Source organism: Ctenopharyngodon idella, chromosome 2 (genome assembly GCF_019924925.1).
Source record: "Ctenopharyngodon idella isolate HZGC_01 chromosome 2, HZGC01, whole genome shotgun sequence".
NCBI lineage: Eukaryota > Metazoa > Chordata > Actinopteri > Cypriniformes > Xenocyprididae > Ctenopharyngodon > Ctenopharyngodon idella.
The window spans coordinates 4190364-4206460 of record NC_067221.1 but is presented as its reverse complement, the minus strand read 5'-3'; the positions used below and the strand labels follow the sequence as shown (position 1 = coordinate 4206460).

At 35.9% G+C, this 16097-nt stretch overlaps 1 protein-coding gene across 1 annotated transcript in view; it reads right to left on the bottom strand.

Moving 5' to 3' along the window:
* Positions 1-13006, bottom strand: part of tmie (transmembrane inner ear) — a 37668-nt gene extending 24662 nt beyond the window's left edge. Inside the window, exons 1-3 of the mRNA XM_051916997.1 lie at positions 12524-13006; positions 1728-1845; positions 1071-1220 (exon numbers count right to left, since the gene is read on the bottom strand). Coding sequence (XP_051772957.1) covers positions 1071-1220; positions 1728-1845; positions 12524-12670 — 415 coding nt within the window. The 5' untranslated portion in view covers positions 12671-13006. The remainder of the gene's footprint in view (positions 1-1070; positions 1221-1727; positions 1846-12523) is intronic.
* Between the last annotated feature and the right edge of the window lie 3091 nt (positions 13007-16097).

Below are 16097 nucleotides of genomic sequence, written 5' to 3'. Positions count from 1 at the left end.
ATAAATTGTACTTAATTTGTCTTCTGTAGGTATCTTCTGTAGCTTTTGAAGGGCAGTACTAAATGAAAAAAATATGATATTTGAACAAAATAAGAAAAATGTACACATATTCATCCTGTGCAAAAGTTTTCACCCCCTGGCTCTTAATGCATCGTGTTTCCTTCTGGAGCATCAGTGAATGTTTGAACCTTTTTTAATAGTTGTGTTTGAGTCCCTCAGTTGTCCTCAGTGTGAAAAGATGGATCTCAAAATCATACAGTCACTGCTGGAAAGGGTTCAAATATGCATAAGATGCTGGAAAATCAAATAATTTTGGGGACCTGGAGATTTTTTTTCTGAAGAACAGAGCTCAGTTTAACTGCTCAGGACAAACAAGGGACTCATGAACAACCATCACAAAACAAACAACCAGTCATTGATCATCCAGGTAACCACACACAGCATTAACAATCAAGGGTATGTAAACCTTTGGACTGGGTCATTTTTAGAATTTCAGCTATTTTTGTCTTGTGGACTAAATATCTTACTCAGGACATTGCTAAATAAAAAATAACATGCATTTTGTATGATCTCTCTTATTTTGCAGATTCTGCAAGTGGTATGTAAACTTATGAGCACAACTGTATGTATGTATTCATTCATTTATTGAATAGTTTAATGTGGGATAATTACACATTGGGAAAATTGATAGGCTAATAATGGGAATGCTATTATTAAAAAATTGCTAATATAACTGGAAACTGATCTGATTGACTTTGCGAAATCAAACACCTGACAGAAGCCAATAATGAACTCACAGATCAATACCAATGGACCAAAACAAACCATAATAAAAAAAGTTTATATATATATATATATATATATATATATATATATATATATAAAGAGCACTGATTCATGTAAAAATGTATGATTTATTTAAAAAAAAAAAAAAAAAATGTAAGTATGAAGCTCTATCTCTAAAATGAAAACATACAAATGAGGTTGTATGATTACAAATATGCAACAAAACCAAACAGCTACAAGAGCAGATGTATGGTCACACATCAGACAACAAGTGTGGCTCTTACCTCCCGGCACGTCTGTGAGCTCATTGAGGGGGGGCACCGTCTCCAGTGTGTTGGCGTACGTTTTCGCAGCTAGTCTTTGTGCATGCCGAGCCTCGATCTCTTTTTTCGTTCGTGGAATTCGGCATTTGAAGATACAGCACAGAGTTATTACTGTGAAATGAGGAAGAGAGCTTTGAAATCTATGAAAGAGATCGTCCTTCACAACAGGCAGTGTCTCAAATCTCTTTGTTCTGTAAATGCTATTTTGCTCTGGGGAAATTTCATTAAATCACTTAATGTGATTCACGACGTGTAAATAATTAAGTGTTTATTTTGACATCCATTTATGTGAATTCTGAATGCAAATATATGCATAGCTTGCCATTTTAAAGAGGTCACACACAAATACAAATTCTTCCATCATTTACTCGCCCTCATGGCAATAATAAAAAAATGTATAATTATTTCTTCTGAGGAGGAATTGTTAATAATATACTGGTTGCTCTTTTCCATGCAGTTATAATGAATGGAGACTAGCGCTTTCAAGCTACAAAAAGGACACAAAATGTGCCATAAGTAGGCTATCATAATGGTATCAAAGGTATCAGTCCTTGAAAATGGTGGCTAATTGGATGCATTATTGCTTGAAATATAAGAGAAACACTTTTAGACACTTACTAATTGCTAGGATGAACATGGAGAAAATGCCAACAACCTGCCATAATCGAAGACCCCAAAACACCACTGTTTCTGAGGTGACCGGATCGGGCTTCTTTGGAGGGTCTGTTGGCAGGAGCTGTAGGGAAAATAGGGAAAAAAAATACATATTTTTCTTGCATCTACTACTATTTCCAAGTAATTGCACCACCCAAATGGAGGGAATGGTAACAATAGCAGTGATTAGGAACTGCAGGAAGATTTCACTTTCTCATGGTGATCACAGTGGCTGTGAATGGATTGGAGTGCATTTTTAGACAAAAAGAACGGGAAAGTGGAAGCAAGTGCAGTCTGTAATAAAATAAAATAAAGTGTGTGTGTGTGTGCTCGCACATATGTGTGTGTGCGTGCGTGTGTGTGTGTGCATGAGAAATTGTGTGAGTGTGGGCGTGAGAGAAAGTGTGTGTGTGGCTTTAAGAGAGCAACTATACATCTGTGTTGTTTTATTATCATTTATATCATTTAATCGTTTATATTACTTTAAAATGATTTTTTTTCATATTATCACCTATTGTGTTCCTTGCTCTTGTAATGCTTGCTATTGTTTTTTTAAACATATAATTGTGGGATTTCATGGAATATTTGTCTTCACAAATAAGAGATATCTCAATCTGAAGGTTTTATGGGATGTTATTGTGAAGCAGTTGGATTTGTGCTGGTCAGAAAAAAACTATTATTTAGAGAGATTATTTAATAAACCCTGCTCACTTTTAATCATCATCACTTTATGTCCTGCTTTCTGCTCTTCCCTGGATTCTTCTGTCGAACTCTCGGGCTGATGGAAGATCTTAAATTAATCTTAAGTCTTAGTTAATACTGTTTTAGATCCTAAACTAAATACAGGGTATCAGACAAAATCCTGCCGACTGATTTTCGATACCAGACAAAGCAGATATTATAAATATGGGATTCTGATGGAATGTGATTAAGAGACTTGATCCAACATTCCTGGCGCGGAGATTCTGTCTAACAAATTCCATTCAAAAGTTTGCAACAATACAGCCAATTTAATATATTTATGCTTGTGTTGAGCAATGTAGCATTTAATTCATTAAAAATGCACTCAAACAGTAATATTGTAATCAGGGCCGGCGCTAGCGGCGCTAAAGGTGGTGATGACTTTAGGGGCCCCTGGGATCAGGGGGGCCCCGCGGTTTCAACCTGCACCGGGGCCCTGGATACCCCAGCTACCCCTCTGACTGTAAAACATTACTGTTTGAAATAACTTTTTTGTAAATATATAAGGCAGCGGCTATTTGCACTGAGTGAAAATAGCATATTTACTTAGCGATAGATGCTATTTACACTAAGTGACAATAGCAGCATTTTCTTAGCGATATGTTATTTACACTAGGTGAAAATAGCAATAGACTCTATTTACACCATGAAAAATAATCAGTTCTTTGCAATGAGAGTAAATAGTAATTAGATGCTACTTTATATTAGCAGATACTATTTGCACGTCAGTATTTTTGTACATTAACAGGATGCAATAATAACAGAGTGTAAATGATTATATTTATTAAAATTATTAAATGGATGTTGCCTTATTGGGAGAATAAAAACCGACCCAACACCTTCCCCTAACCTACCCAATAAACACTTTTAATATTATTAAAACAACACGCGTTCACAGTTTATTTCCACTTTTAGAACATTATTTTCATTTTTATTGAAAATAAATGTCTTTTTAATGTGATATGTGATGGGAAAATGGAGAAGAGTGAGCTCCGTCAAAAGGCGGATTCGAACCCGCGTCGATCGCATTAAAAACCAGGTCTGCAAGCCTCACTCGCTACTGCTGCACCACTGAAGACGTTGAATTCTGTGTGTCTTTTTTAAAACTTGAGAGGCCCAACCAGACATTGGTGGGCGGAGCTAGTGTAAATAGCATTTGCCAACAAGGGACGCTATTTGCACTTAGTGTAAATAGCCACTCCGAATATGGCATTTACATGCTTTACAATTTTTCTCAATTGATAACACACTATAACTGATTCACCTGGCACAATTTCCCAAACCATAGACACATTTCTCAAAACTATAAACACGTTTCACTTGTTTTCACACACATTCCAAATTTCTTAATGATTTCTGCAAAACTCTAAATGTCTTTATTTTACAGTGGTTTAATCACGTTCTCATTTAGAAAACACAAACACATCATATAATTAACTCAGGTGTCACTATGTAAACTCAAATTGGACACATTTATCCATCAGTAAACATTCAGCAGCAAAAATGATGGGATAATATAATATAAACAGGAGCACAGGTGATTGTGCTTTAGAAACTGCATCCTAGAATCATCGACAGGGTTTTATTTTACTTACACATACAGTATAATTACAGTACAAAGTAACAGGACTTTATATGAGAGAAATTTCACTATTTCAGTAAACTGTAGCACATGTACACCCTCAAATTCGTGATTGTCAAATTTATTTGTAGCTGTATTTTTGCAGGACTGAGAGATGACTGCCTAAGAAAGGTAGAGAAAGTCTTTTGTTAAAAGACAAAGAAACTGCTATAGTATTGTATACTGTAATGAAATGTGGCTGAAGGTGCAGAGGATGGTGAATTTATTTATTTATTTATGTATTAGGCCTACTGTAATTGGTTTTCCAACTTTTCTTCTCTTGTAAGATCAACTACTTCATCTACTGTAAGATCACTTTACAGTAGAGAAATGAAAATAATATTTCCTAAAGCTCATTGTTGTATTTTACTCTATCTGTGCTCTTTCATTTATGTTGTATACTGTAATACACACTGAGCTGCTAAATTATTCTTGAATCCCAATAAGAGGTATTTTTGTTGCAGTGTTATGAATTTATCTCTCTAGTGTTCACTGGGCAGTGCTGTAGTCTGTGTATTTGCAGGTTTTGTGTGTCATCTGAGGCCAAAGTTTTTGACTGAAATATTTGATTTTGACATGGAAGTCGGAGGTTTGTACAAGTTGGTTTGTAGTTACGAGATTGTGTTTATAGTTGTGAGAAAATGGTGAATTGTTTCATGAATCGTGTTTTAGCAATTGAGAAAAACTAATACTGAATTTCCGTTTTCATCATTCAGTCTACTAAGAAAACACTGTGTTGCCTCTCTTATTATTAACAGAGTTGAAATGGTTGTGCTGCTCATTGAACTGATGAAACTGCAATGCAGTCTTTTCTCGTTTGCTGAAAGTACACTTACATTTCTGGAGTGGCGGGATGGGAACAAAAATTATTTTACCTGAATATTTCAATAAACTTATTGCTAGAATGCCTAAAGTCTACATAGATGTCATTGCTGTAGGATGAAGAGTTTTTGTTGTTCTTGTTCTTGTTGTTTTAAATCAAGAGCATTTTGCACAGAAATAGGCATTTGTTGTATTTTAAATGTTTTAGTTTTTAGGGGGTTTTGTTTTTGGTAACACTTCAGTATAGGGAACACATATTCACTATTAACTACAACTTTTGCCTCAAACTTAATTTACTGCGTAAAGTAGTTGTTGTAGCATTTATTTTTAGGTATGAGGTAGGATTTAGGGATGTAGAATAAGGTCATGCAGAATAATATGTGCTTTATAAGTACTAAAATTAAAATGGAAATGGAAAATATAAAAATAAAACCCAATTTAAAATATTAATAAAAAACTATAATAGTATCTCAACGATACTAAAATAACACTGATATCAAGTATCCTTTCAAAAACTAAATTCCAAACTTTTGAATGTTTGGCTCCAGCTCTGGCAGGTTCCAGGCACCATGTGTGACAGTCGCTTTAAGGTGAGAGTTTGTTGCCTGTGTTTAAATAATTCAACAGGTATGTGTCATATAAAGCATTGGTGGAAAGTTGGGATCAAGGATTCGGTCAGTGTTGACATGTTGATTTGTTGTCCAAGTTCCTCTGCACAGGTTATCACTCCACATCTTTTGTAGACAGACTTCTCTTGTCTCCAGTTTCCAGGCCTGAAGGCCATTTGTACTGCTCAATAAATCTATGAATCCTTGGTGATACAAAGCTTTTCACCGAAGGAAGCAGTGCACTGTCTTCATGGAACCGTATTGTCCACATAAACATTGATGTAGTTGGTCATATAATGACTGTGAAATATCTTCCAGTCCATCACCTCAGACCAGTTCCTCACAGCTCTGGTGGTGACAAGTAGCCGCTAGTCTTGTATGATGAGATGTCATGTACCAACATGGTTATAGTTTAATATGCCAAAGAGATATGGCCTTTTGACCCATGCATAACAATTGTGTTCTGGTTGGTTTCTGGGTCACCCCAAGTCCCTATAGTTTTGATTCCATCCAAAGTTGGGAATTTAACTTGTGCTCAAAATTGGAATAAGGCATAAAACATTTGCGAGTAAAGCAGCATTTCCATCCCATGTGTTCAAAAGAACAAAACCGTCACTTCCTGGGAAATTGGCGCAAAAAAATATCTGAAACGAAAATGGAAGTTTCTGCTGTCGGGAAAGAAAATTCCTCCAACATCAATGACTTGTGACTTAAAGTAGCAGATGAAATGCACAAACACTGTAATTTGAGATGCGATGGTTCGCTGGTTAGTCCTGTTATTCAATCACAGCCTTTGTTGAAAACTGCTTTATAGATGAAATGAACCAATTTAGCAATTGATGATCTTCTGAACAACAGCTGAAATGCATCATATTCCTGTTATCACTGTAAAGCTGCTTTGAAACAATCTGTATTGTAGAAAGCGCTATATAAATCTCCAACCCTAAGTATCACCAGATCAAACGGTGAGGCTTACGTCAGCAAGAACTACTAATAATTAGTATTGACTTAAACCATTAGTATTTAGTATTGACTGATTAGAATGATATTTTTGCTAGATAAAGGGTAACATTTTCTATCAGTAAGGCTGGAGATAGCAGATGTCCCTTCAGCTAAAAGTAAATTACTATTGATGTTTCGGTCTTATTCAATAAAGCCTGAGATTTCAACATGGTCTCTCACTGTGTCACATCAATAGAGAGAGTGCTAAAAGCCCTTTCAGACATTCAGAGCTTGGCACCTGTTTCGGTCAGGTCTAAGCAAGTCTACTGTACAAGCAAGCTAACAATTTACATGCAGAAACTCTTCAATGTGCAGAAACAGAATAAGCCTCAGAACTCCAGAGCATAGATTTACATGTTTGATTGATAGATAAATAGATAGATGTATTGGCCAGAGAATGAGAAGAAATCCTTTTTATTTCACTGACTGTATAATATCATAGAGCGGAGTGCCTCAGGGATTTGTATTGAGCCCATTCCAGCTGTGAATAAACATTACTGAAAACAGAACGAAATGTCTACATTGACATCAATAAGACAGTTAGTAACCTTTTGTAGTTTCACAAAACCAAATAAAATAATTCTAGACAAGGAGATATATCTGAAAGGTGCATGTATTATTACTAAATTACATATAGTAATGTGCAAAAGTCAAGGAATATTAGATGCTTTACGATGGTTATTCATATCTTTTGCTATAGTGTTCAAGTAAGATCAATCTCAGATTTCCAACCACTAAGATCAATTTTAGATTTACAAACATTACTTTTGCAAATATTGTAATAATCTAGTGATTTTTTTATGAATAAGGAATCCTACGATAGAGGGTATGGCTTACACAAAGATCTCTGACCATTGAGTCAGTCTGGGATTACATGAAGAGCAATTGAGATAATTCTTAGAGGAAACTATGGTAATTCTCAGAGATGAATATAACAGCCTTAACCTGTTCAAGTATCATGGAGAAATCGCCGCTGTTTTTCTTTTACACAGACTTCAGACTCGAGCACAGAACAGCATATGCCTATATTATATTTGGAGTGAAGTCACAATAGCAAAAGACTGTGAAATCACATTGAATGTGTTATGATGAATAATTAAGATTTGCTTAAAATCAAATCTAACGTCAATGTAAATCTAATTCATGGAATTATTAAATTATTACTCCGTTAATTATGATTATTAAATTACCACAATTAACTTTTCACTTTAAAAAAAAAAACTACCCTCAAAAACTACATGAATTACTACTACACATCTCCCATATATATACAGATTTTTTTATATCTAACATACAATCAACTCACAGATCATTATGCAATGACAAAATAAATATTGATTTATTTGATGTTTAAATGTCAGACTATAGTCATTCAATAAATGTATTTAAGTTTCGATTTCTGACATCTTTGATCAGGAGAAGTAACGGTGTGGCATCTTTCCCAACTTATCAGTGCTGTCAATCCATTTAAAAAAAAAAAAATTAATTATTCGCACATTTTTTTGTAATTAATCGCAATTAATCACACTATAACATTAAAGTTTTTAATATATTTTTATATTGTAATAATTTCACATTTAATCTCCAAATTAATGCAGAAACAACATAAAGACAGTATATTTTAAATATTTCAACAGGTAGATTATATATAATCTAAATTATATAGTAAAGTCTGTGAATCAAAGCAGTTAACAAACACTTCACACTTCACTTTACTATATAATTTAGATTAAAATATAGATTAATATTTATTAATTTTTCTTAAAGCTACAAAAGTTATTCAATTAAGAGCAGTGAGTGATTTTATTTTTCTTTTGTTCGATTAACATTAATGGCAGACTGTAGCAGGTTTATTAGGCTGCTGTCACTTTAAGACCTGCCGCACATGTCTCAGATCTGCATCCTACTTTTTCCTCACAACCCTTTGTGCTTATTTAAGACTTTATTTAACTCATTTAAGATGATGCTTATGATGATACTAGACAAAACGGGAATTTTGGCATAATTTAGTGTGTTTTTGTCCATTCAAGCGTGAAAGAGAACTCAATGCGTCCGGTGTTAGTAGGTAGCACAATTCGACAGCGGTAAATGCTACCAGCATCATATTCAGGCGGTTTGGGCCTTTAGTAATGTCCTTACATAATTTAATACATTTTTGCATTTATGCCTCTATATTCTTCTGAATCTTTGTTGTGCTCAATCCACAAGGCTATGGCTCAACCATCTTATAAACCATATACCCGTATAGGCAAACAACCACACTAACCAACTGTGAATTGAAAAAAGACACCAAAAAAGCACTTAATTGGTGCTTTTATTTGAACAAACAAATATCTCTTTAAATGAAGAGTTTTTGAGTGAAACAAGTAGGTCTAACTGAAAACAGAAAAAGTCATGTTAAATATTAGCATTAAGGTTGTTGGTTTTAAAGATTTATTGAGTCATTCAGCGTTCTCGACAGCCAATCAATCATGAGATGCAGACTGTTTGGAGAGTTCAGCTGGCAGTAGATCATATATTGATATTTATCTTTGTAATGTACTTCATGTCTCTTCTCTTCTATCCTCCAGAGAAATAAAATTGTAGATTCTTATTTGAGGTACAGTCCTTAACAACTCTAGACAAACAGCAAGCAAAGACATCTCTATTAGTTCAAACGTCTCAGTCTGAACACATTCACATATGGAAAAATATATTAGGCATATATTTAAATGTGTTCGTATGTTAAATAGCATGAAGAGTTTCTTCCAGCATTATATGATATGATATATGATATAATTGTGTCTTATAATACACAGATTCCTTGCAGCTGATTCAAGAACAAATCTCTTTGATCACTTGGGTGTTTTATGTGTCTATAAATATGAATGAGCATCATCCTGTTTTCCAGTTCGACTCTGTTGCCTGCTGAGCCAACTGGAGCACAAAATGTTACCAAATCATAAATTTGAGTTCCTTAAGATGTTTTACATTGGAATTAAACATTGCACAGGCAGGGAAAATTGGAGGCACCTGGGTAACTGACCCTATAATGAGTGTTTAATTAGCAGTGGGTGTAGGAAACAGGTGCTGTGAAGAAACATGAAGTATTATCGGTTATGAATGTAAACTGTCTCCTAAACTATTGCCTGCACCTTAAAGATGTGTCTGAGAACAATTGATGTTGCGTATTTGGGGTTTTTTAGATAGATTATTCAGTTTAATTGCACTCCATCTACCTGGCTGTCTTTATTCTATATATAAAACATACTAGTTTTATTCTATATTATCATTACATCAACATTTTCTGCAATTGACTCAACTCCAACCATATAACATACAGAGTACTGCTGGGGTTAAAATTTTGGTTAAAATGGGTTGTAAATTAAAATCACTGTAACACACGCTACTGCCATACAAAACAAGCAACAGTAATCAAAAGGTGAAAGAACACCTAAAAATGGACAAAAATATAGACAAAAGTCACCAAGAAAGACACAAACTGAAAGCCGGTAATAAACAGTTAGGAATAAACTGTGTATTATAGTGAATCGACATGATTAAAGCGTTTTTAATCACTCTTCTCAAGGGCCATTCCTACTTTTTCAGTTTCTGTTCACCAGTCATTCACAACTTCTCTTCGATTAGTTTTCTTCTATTTTCCACACATATTCCTGTCATGAGTGCCGTGAATACTGATATGCGATGTCAGCACTTAAAGGACTGGTTGGAACTTGACGTGCATGCGCTCTTTCACGGCCACATTCCCAACCCAGCATCGTTGGGTTACTGAATATGAACGATCATCAACCCAAATTGGCTCAAATCAACCCAACATTCTCTGAACTTTAGCTAACGTTCTGGCAAGGTTCTCCCAAGTTATGAACAAACATTCTTCCAGTTACATTAATAAAACATTTGTTCAAAGTTCTCAAACATTAGCAGAAAAACATTATTTATACATTGTTCATGGAATGTTTTTTTTTTTTCCTGAAATGTTTTAGTTGGATGTTCGTCTAACGTTTTTTAAATGTTGCTACTTGTTTCTGAAGAAGTTCAGAGAACATTCAAAAGTAGCTTTCCCATAATGTTTTCAAAGTGATAAAATGCAATGTTCTCTTAATGTTCGCATAACCAAAAAAAAAAAAAAAAAAAAAAACGTAAAAAAATCCATTCTCATGTTTCACAGGACGCTTCACATCACAAGAGCACAGTTGTACCGGGTGAACTACTGAGCAAGTTTACTACATCAGAAAAGCCAAACATATGGAGGTGATTATGTGAGGTAAACATCAAAACGTATTAGTTTACAAATGATGCACTGTGGTGAAAGTGTTTTCAGGAACCAAGAAACCACACGAAAATAAGTCATTATTAATCATTTATCTGCCCCCGTAATCATAATTTGTGTGAATAATTATAATAAAAGTTGTTGGTGTTTTACTGCAACTAGTGTTTATTTCAGCTGATTTGTATATATAGGTACGTTTTTAGAGATTTGCAGAAATGTACGTAGAGGCTAACAGACCTCATTGGTTATCGCCTGTCAAGCACACACATTTGAGCTTCTTCTTTTTCTTTTAATGGTGGTTGGTAAACCCCCTTAAATATGCATACCGCCACCTACTGCAAGCTTAGGACGTCACGCCCACTGACCGTTGGCTGAACATCTGATGCATATGGCAAACTTAACTGGAAACACTTTAGGATTTTCGAAGTCTTCATCTGATTGGTTGAATTCTACAGGATGTCCGAGAGATGTGTGTCACATTCTTTAACAGTCCGCCTGGAAACAAATGTCATGATGCCAAACCCCCTCGTAGAAGAAGAAGAAGGAGTGCTTACCAGGACCAACTAAACGCTGTATTTTCAAAAGTATGTGAAGTGCGCCATTGTTGCAGTGAACTTGCACAACGTTCTTGAATGAATAATTTATTAGATGCACGCCGGTCTGTTATTGTAGGGACATCAACTTTACATTTTCACACCCCTAAACATGATGCGGAACAAAACGAACTGTGATTGGTTGCATTACATTTCAGTCAAACGTCCTCTTGGGCGGTCCTTGGCCAGTGAAAGCTGCGATAATGTCCGGATCTTCTGCCGTCAGTCTGAACGTCTGGCTATGCGAGACTAAGGATAACCGATACCAATCAGTTAAAAAATGCTTAATCGGCCCAATAAATACATAAAAATAAAATTCCTGAACATAAATTCACACTGAAACAAGGATACCATAAAACTGGTGTTGTGACTGCCGTTTCATTTTGACGTTAATGTTTATGTTAGGGGTTTGTTTAAATCTCTAAAAGTAAGGAATAGTAATAGTGTAACTCGTCTTAGCAAGCAACCACTAATAATTCTTCCAGTGGCAACTCGGTTTCGAAGTCCTACAGAAAGATGCTGCTGGCGAGATCTTTTGTGTCAATAATGACCTTCAAAGTTGAAGTTTAAGCCATTATCCACTTCTTCTATTCCATTAGTTTCTTCCAACACTTTGTGTGAAAAAGAGAAACCTGAATGTTTGCTATGCACATCATGAATCTATTAATTTATTCTGGAAACTTCGAGGAACTGACCTTTCAGGAAACTGAGCTCTAATGTAACTAAACTCACAGGAAATTGAAGCAACCAAGGACGAATTTATTTATATTTTCTTTATATCTTTTTGTCTGACAGATGCAACATAGTGTCCTTGCACTACTGCACTTAATAGCAATATAACTGTACAGCGGCGTTTGTCAGTAAATGTTTCTGAAATACCATAAGCGCTAACTTTGAGATGTAATTAGAGAAATCTATTGCAGGACTACATGCGTTTTAACCTCATGTGGCCACTGCTTTCAAAAAGCCATCCGGATCGCTGCAGTTTTGTCTGTAAATGCATTCAGTGCCATAAAACTGAAAAGCAGTTCACGCTAGCCTGATACAAAGAGAACAACAGCAACAGTGCAGTTTAAGGGCCATAAAATCCAAGCAGCTCTTACCTCTGGGTCTGGTATCTGGGCAGCCGCATTGAAGACGTGGTGTGAGATCAACACCGCCGTCACGCTCATCAGCAATGGGACGAGGCTTGGCGGTTGATGCCTAGGCCCCTCCATCGCCATTTTCCCTCTTCTTCTCCCACGCCTCATCCCTCCCCCTGCTGCTTCTGCCCGGAAAACTGCGCAGGACCACAATAGTCCAGGTGATTGATAGTCGATCAGTGCGAAATATCCACCACCTCCTCCCCTACATTAACGCTGCTCTGGTCTCTGTCCTACTGCTCCCAATCTTCCAGCCCTCCACAGGGACACTACGAGCCAGCCACTCGGCTAAAGGCCATTAATTAATTAATAGCCCTGGTGTCGTTTACAGCCTTGCCACCCGGAGCACAGAGAGGTTACGAGAGTTGTGGGGGGAAGGGAGTTACACGGAAGGACACAATGAGATCAGAGGAGTTGTGTGACACTCTGGAGACACTCTGTATTTTGATCACGCATTCATGTTAATACAACGCCTGGCCAACAGGTTTTCCAATAATTACGTGAACGAGTTGTTCAGCTGTCCACTGAGATAAGGAGAATTTACTGAAAGCAAATGTCTACTGTTAAATACTGACATTTTTTGCTTTTTTCTAAAATAGCCTCACTGTAAAAACATGCCTCTACCTACATATTTGCAAAAATTCGCTGTGGTTTTCAGCTGAAATGAACACTAGTGGCAGTAAAACACCAAGTTTTTAATCTTCATTTCTTTGCACAGCGGCATATTATTAATTAAGACATATTTTTGCACAGTTCAAAACACCTTAAATCATTGTGCATAATTTGTAAACAAATACATTTTTGACTGGTTGCATCACATAACCAGCTCCATAAACTCTTAGAAAAAAGGGCTCATGTGACTTGGTGTGTCACGGCTTTAGGAGCTATTCTGCTTTTTTCCACGTTCATCTTTATTTAGTGTGTAATGTTGCTGTTTGAGCATGAAAAAGCTCTGCAAAGTTTCAAAACACAAAGTCCCTACAAAGGGAGTTATTCTCTCTATCACTGTGCACACTGATTCTGAACTCCCTGAAACATTGAGTTTTCTTCTGGGAATGAACACGTCACAATATTCCTCATTTAAATAATTCATACGCAGAGTGGAGCGGGGCCTGGTTGAGTGAGGGTATGTTTACACGACAACGATATGCTTAAAACGGAGACGTTTTTCCTTTGAGTTTTCCGCATACAGGCGACACCATTTTCAAAACTATCTCCATTCATACGAATCCGTGAAAATGTCTAAAAACGCTGCATTCTGCTGGCAGGCCATTAGATGGCGATGAAACACTATAGACTGAACATATAATGCGCATGTGCATGAAGTCATCATTTTCACAGATTCACGTTTTTGTTGTTTACATGGCAAACTTGCACTTTGAAACCCAGTTTCAAAAGTTTGCGTTTTCAGGCCACCAAAATGCCGCTGTCGTGAAAATGAACGGCCAAAACGCATAAAAAGGTTTCCATTTTTAATTGAAAACGGTGTCGTGTAAATGGCCCCTTAGTTAGTAGTGTGTTGAAACTGGTGGTTATGGTAAGGGGCAGGACATTCCCAAATACGCTTGAAGCACTGCTCCAGCCGACCAATCAGAGCACAATGTGCTTTTCAGAAGGAGGGGCTTCACAGAGACAGAAACTAAACAGAGCGTTACTGACAGACTGGGAAGAGAGGAGCTGCAACAATGGAGAATATGAGGAAAATTGTCCAATATGAACACTAAAACTCGTCCGTTCATGGCCATTGGACCATCATAATCCACCTTTTATTGACATCTAAAAAAGGGTCGGCTTGTCAAAACACCTTCAAACTTTCTACACCAGGTTAATACAAAATTAGGCTAAATATTTGTTGAATAATGTACAATTTATTTATTTGCTTTTTAGACTTATTTTGCCCTAAACTGTCCATTTTTTAGGTTAACAAATATACCGTATGTGCCATAAGTCAAACTAAATGTATTATTAGTCTTTGTGGTTAATTTGCTATCGAATCTGATATTTTATCTCCATTTTTGATAGACACACAATGTTATTATGAAGCGAGCGGTTGTCCTTTGTGGTCTCTCAGTTTTGGATACACTTATACAGCTCTTTGGGATGTGTGTTTAAGTTTGTTAGATATAGTATCTGAATAGATTAATTTATCCCAAAGTCAAATTCATATTTATTGCCATTCGTAACAGATGGCAGAGCATTGGAGGAAAAACAGTGCAGCTGTATGAACAAATGTTAAAGAGAGAGTTCAGCCAAAAATGAAAATTTTGTCATTACTCACCATCATGTCAAACATTTCTTCCATGGAATACAAAATATGCTATTTGAAGAATCTTTTAGCTATTTTTTCCTTTGTCCATCCAGTAAGAGTAATCCAAACAACTCCAGATTTTCCTCAGATCATCTTCTGAAGCGATGATGACTTTGTATGATGAACAGAGCAAAATTTAGGAGGCTATTCACTCTCAAATCAGATCAAAACATTGATTCACTCATCTATACTCGTACCCAAATCAAACAGAGTGACACATAACATCAAACCTCATTGATTTTGTATGCTAATCACCACTAACATTATCTTCAGTTCATATTTTTGAGGCTCACTCCTGGAGGAAAAGGTTCTGTATAGAAACTTAAGGGTTCCGTCAGGAGCTTCATACAGAACCTTTCAGAGGTTCACATCATGAGATCATTTTATGAATTTAGTTTTATTTCAACAATTTTGTTTTAATTCATTGTTAATGTTATGAATTAAACAGCTGAACCCATTAAACGAAATTGAAACCCATTAAAAAACCGAATTAACCCATTAAACATGAAAGTATTATGCAATCATTTAAGACATTCCTCCTTATATAGAACCTTTTTTTTTTTTGGCATAGAGCGTTCTTTAAAATTGAATCAAGATCTCTAGAGCTCTATATAGGACCCCACTGAACCTATTACAGCATTTAATAGTTAATTCAGAGCAGGCATAACCACCAAAACACTATCAGAGCTCTGTTTAGCGCAACAGGATTTCAGATCTCTGCTGTATTGAACTGCATTAATCATTAAACCATTAAATCATCATTGGCAGGCTGTGAGCAGATGGCTGGTGTGACTGAGGGGAAAGCAGTTGTCAGCCATCAGAAGCAAACTAATATTGCACACAAAATCAGTAACAGTATACACAAAATACAGATTTTGCAAACGTACAGATTTCCATATCACCACATAACTTCATAATAACTTCCACTGGCAGATGCTATACATCCAGCTTTAGCCACAGTGCACTCACATAATACAATACAGACTATTTAGCATATTATTATTTATATTAAATAAATATCATTGTCACATGTAAAATATCCGATGGGTTATTAAACTAAAACCATAAAAAAGCTTGAAATAATATATAAAATTTTGGAGATGCAACAATATATCGGCCAACAATCAATAGTTTAAAAACAGCTGATAGTCAGTGCCGATATATCCTGTCAATCAAAAGAGGGCAGGAAAATGCACTGAATTTAGGCTTTGTGTAAAGAAGATGCTA